General features: G+C 40.4%; 1 protein-coding gene across 1 annotated transcript in view; it reads right to left on the bottom strand.

The window, feature by feature from the left end:
* Positions 1–267: 267 nt before the first annotated feature.
* smad6b (SMAD family member 6b) overlaps positions 268–4,234 on the bottom strand; it is a 76,993-nt gene continuing 73,026 nt past the window's right edge. Inside the window, exon 4 of the mRNA XM_041175243.1 lies at positions 268–1,183. Within this exon, the coding sequence (XP_041031177.1) occupies positions 642–1,183 (542 nt within the window). The 3' untranslated portion in view covers positions 268–641. The remainder of the gene's footprint in view (positions 1,184–4,234) is intronic.

Raw genomic sequence — 4,234 nt, 5'->3', positions numbered from 1 at the left:
GTGAAGTCAGAGAAAGGTACAAAGATAGAGAGGGGTTTGAAAACAATGATGAGAATTTTTAAACGGAGGTGCTGTGTAATGTAGCTAATATAGGGTAGTGAGGACAGGAGTGATAGGTGAATGGTACTAGGTGTCATTTAGAACACGAGTAGCAGAGCATTAGGTTAATCAAGTAAGGAAAGCTGCATGGGGATTGAAGTATCTAATTGGCCTCTTCACTGAGAGGTTGATACACTATGACCTGAAACAAAGACTAAGTGCAACCGATTTATAATGCAAATACTTTATTATCAATGAGTGACTCATTTTGTTGTTTTACTGGTAAGTTAGCTTTTTGTCTGGGTACTAATAGTACGGCAGAGCTATACACCAAAACTAGGCTTTCTCCCTATTTTTGCTGTATAATTTAATCTGATGTTGAATGAGTATATATAAACCAAAGTGCATTTTCCTGTTGTGTTCTGTATTCATACACATTGCACCATACATAAATAATTACAATGTAAAAATGACTCCATATTTACAAGTACAATATATATTTCATATAATATATAAAACTTTATATTAAATCTAGGTAGATGATATTTGGAATAGTCTTGTTTTTTTTTCTAATATAGGATTTCATTCCTGGAGGTTGACTGTTATCTGCTACTGTTCAGCATTATCTCCAGCCAACAGGGACAAGAAGTTATGAACTGTCTTGAATAGCAAGGTCCCCAGCCTTTTGCAAAGCTGATTCGAACACTGTTAGGATCGTATGGCCCGTCTGCATAATCTGTGTCTGTGGCTTGCTGCAGAAGGCAAGATTTTTCATAATCAAAAACCTTTATTGAGTATCCTGGCATCACCTTCCGGACAATCAAAGTCCGAGAATTGGGAATATCCAGCGTTGGGGAATTGACAAAGATTGGATGCTCACTCCGATTGTAGGCCCAGACCCCATCTGGCTCTCTGCTCAGCAAGATCCCATAGCCAATTTTGCTTCGAGTCCTTTTGACGGTCTCACTCCTGTTGTCCAGGGCTAACTGTCCGAGGCAGAAGCCGTTCCCGTGAGGTAGGTCATAGAATATACTGACAGACTGTTCATAAACAGTGTACAGGCGGCCAACTCTGGTCCGGTGCTCCCAGTACGCCACGATACACCAGTGGCTCTGCTTCATTGTGTCGGGCGAGAGACTGGCATCTGGATAAAGGGAAAACAAACAAACATTAGGACCAATGAAGCTCATGTCACCAACGCCCACAAGAGGCTCAACATGAACCCAGTAACCAAAACATTCCTTCTTTAAAGTACCTGTCCTTTCTTCTACATTACTAATGTCAGCCCTTCTGGACACAACACAAGTACTCTTACTGGACTTCCAGGTTAGTGGGTGGGATGTGTACAATTTCACTTTAACTGTGAGGAAAGCCCAGTAACCCAATGAACGATTCTGACCTTCCAAATATGACTGATATGTGGAGAGGGTTCATCGAGCTATGCAAGACCAGGGTACGGTATCGGTGGGTATGGAACAGGTACAGGGAATGGTTGAAACAAACCCAGTAAGACCATCACAGAAAAAGTAATGCTTTGTACAACTTTACAGTGTATAGAAGAACAGTTTTCCCAAATGCTACTGGTGCCAACATGGTAAACAAACTCAATAACCATTGTTAATATAAAGGAGACCTCAGTGTTGTTATGAAATATTTTTAAAAAATGAATTGAAGAATTACATAATTTATGGTACATAAAGGGGTCATTTATGTCACCCATGGCTCCAGTGGATATCCCTCTCATCTCCGAATCAGAGGATTGCGGGTCCAAGTCCCACTCCAGAGATTTGAATACAAAAATTGGTTGCGAGATTCCAGTACGGTACTGAGGGACCGCTACCCTGTCAGAGATGCTGTTTTTTTCAAATGAGAGGTTAAACTGAGGCCTCTCTAAGGCAGATGTAAATTTCAAAGAAGAGCAGGGGAGTTCTCCCTGGTGTCCCGGCCAACGTTTATCGCTCAAATCAATATAGGAGGATTATTTGGTCATTACCAGATTCCTGTTTGTGGGAGCTTGGTTACAACATCAACTACGCTTTAAAACTACTTAATAGATTGTAAAGTGCTTTGGGATGTCCCAAGGTCCTGAAAGGTTTGTTATATTAGTAGAAGTCTTTCTTTACATTTGCTATTCAATTGAAGCTGTGTAATTATTATAAAAGGAGACAGGAAAACGTATTGTTTTTCTAATGTCTATCAATTCCATTTTAAATAATATTACAGTCTCTGCAGCAGAAATTTATCATTCGTCATTGTCACCAATTATTATATTAAAAACCTGATTCCACATGGACTTCCTGTTGACATAACACAATTTTATGTCAACACTGGAACAGCCCATGTAAACATTTAGAATGAAAATCCTGTATGTAAACAGTTGCCTGGAAAGTTGCAGGCTGCAGCCAGGAGGTGGTGCTGTGGAGTGAGGTTCTCCCAATTCCATCATCATCTGGTCTTGGTCATCATCTGACATACAAACACATGAATTAGGAGCAGGAGTAGGCCACTCGGCCCCTTGAGCCTGCTCCGCCATTTAATAAGATCATGGCTGATCTAATTTTAACCTCAACTTCACATTCCTGCCTACCCCTGATAACCTTTCACCCCCTTGCTTATCAAGAATCTATCTACTTCTGCCTTAAAAGATATTCAAAGGCTCTGCCTCAACCACTTTTTGGGGAAGAGAATTCCAAAGTTTCATGACCCTCAGAGAAAAATTTCCTCATCTCTGCTTAAAAATAAGTGGTCACCCATTGAAGACAGTGACCCATAGTTCTGACCTCAGCAATTTACTAATAGCTTCCAAAAAAGTGATCAAAAATGTTCTTCATTCTTCTCAATTTATAACCAAGTTGAATCATTTGTCATTATTATACTGGTGGAATTGCTCATTAGAGAATCATCCCTTTAGCAGTGTAATTATAGGTCTTTATAGAACGTGGGCTCTCAAAAGGATTCATCATTTATCATCATGTAAAATGTTTGGTGCTAGCTCGAGGAATTTCTGTTGACAGGATTGGATTTTATAGACCAGTACTTTTAAAAAAAATATTCATTCATGCGCTGTGAGTATCGCTGGCAAGGCCAGTATTTTTGCCCATCCCTAATTGCCCTCAAGGAGGTGATAGTGAGTCACCTTCTAGAATTACTACAATCCATCACAACAGCTTTGACACTCAATGCCCCGAGAGGCTATTTCAGGAGACAATTAAGTATCAACCACATTGTGGGGGTCTGGAGTCGTATATAGGCCAGGCTGGGTAAGGACATTTGTTAAGCAGTTGGACTTTTTTATGACAGTCCAGTGCTTTCATGGTCACCATTACTGATAATTAAAGAAATCTGGAGTTTAAAAATCTATTAACTGAATTTAAATTCCTGAGCTGCCTTAGTGGGATTGGAACTCATGTCTCCTGTTCACTAATCCTGGCCTCTGGATTATTAGTCCAGTAACATTACTATTATTAGTCCAGTAACATTACTATGCCTGACTGCAATCTCAACACTGAATGGGCCTTCTCCCCTGGCCCAATGGCGGGGTTGGAACTTGGCAGTAATAGTGCATGTGAAACATTAGCACATGATGCCTATTCCTTCTCCGAACCCACTCCGCAGTGTAACCTCAGAACACAGCAGAAACAGGTCCACAATTTGGGTCATAAGACTGAATGAAAATAGCAGCTGATGGAAGTTTACACAAGTTGTGAATCCCTGGTCAGTGCACCCCACTGCAGCAATCTTTGTTATAGAAACACAAAACTGCAGAATCACATGCAACATCTCTTGTGCGACCACAAATAATTCACATAATTTTCCTGCAGAAATACTCACGTTTATGTCGCCCTTATCTTGCTTAAGCACAAGGAATTTCACAAGCTGTCGCTGTGCACTGTCAGGGCCAGGTCTTAGTTGGGGTAACTGGGCTGATTTAAGAATACCTTGCAATAAGTGGATCCCATATCAAAGTGTATTCAATTAAATGGAGTTTTTCCTGTATTGTATTTATACCTGTTAACTGAATAGATATCGTGACAAGACTGGAGTGACTCTGCCTTATTAATGCTCTCTATGACTAAGGCTCAGTTGCCAGTAGGTCTAGAACCTTCCACTTCTGACCATATGTTGTATAAGGTGGTATTATTGTACTGCAACATGAAAGGAATAGGAAGGCTTGGCCTAAATAGCCAAGTGGTTA

Source organism: Carcharodon carcharias, chromosome 26, assembly GCF_017639515.1.
Source record: "Carcharodon carcharias isolate sCarCar2 chromosome 26, sCarCar2.pri, whole genome shotgun sequence".
Classification (NCBI taxonomy): domain Eukaryota; kingdom Metazoa; phylum Chordata; class Chondrichthyes; order Lamniformes; family Lamnidae; genus Carcharodon; species Carcharodon carcharias.
This window is presented reverse-complemented; position numbering and strand designations above follow the sequence as displayed.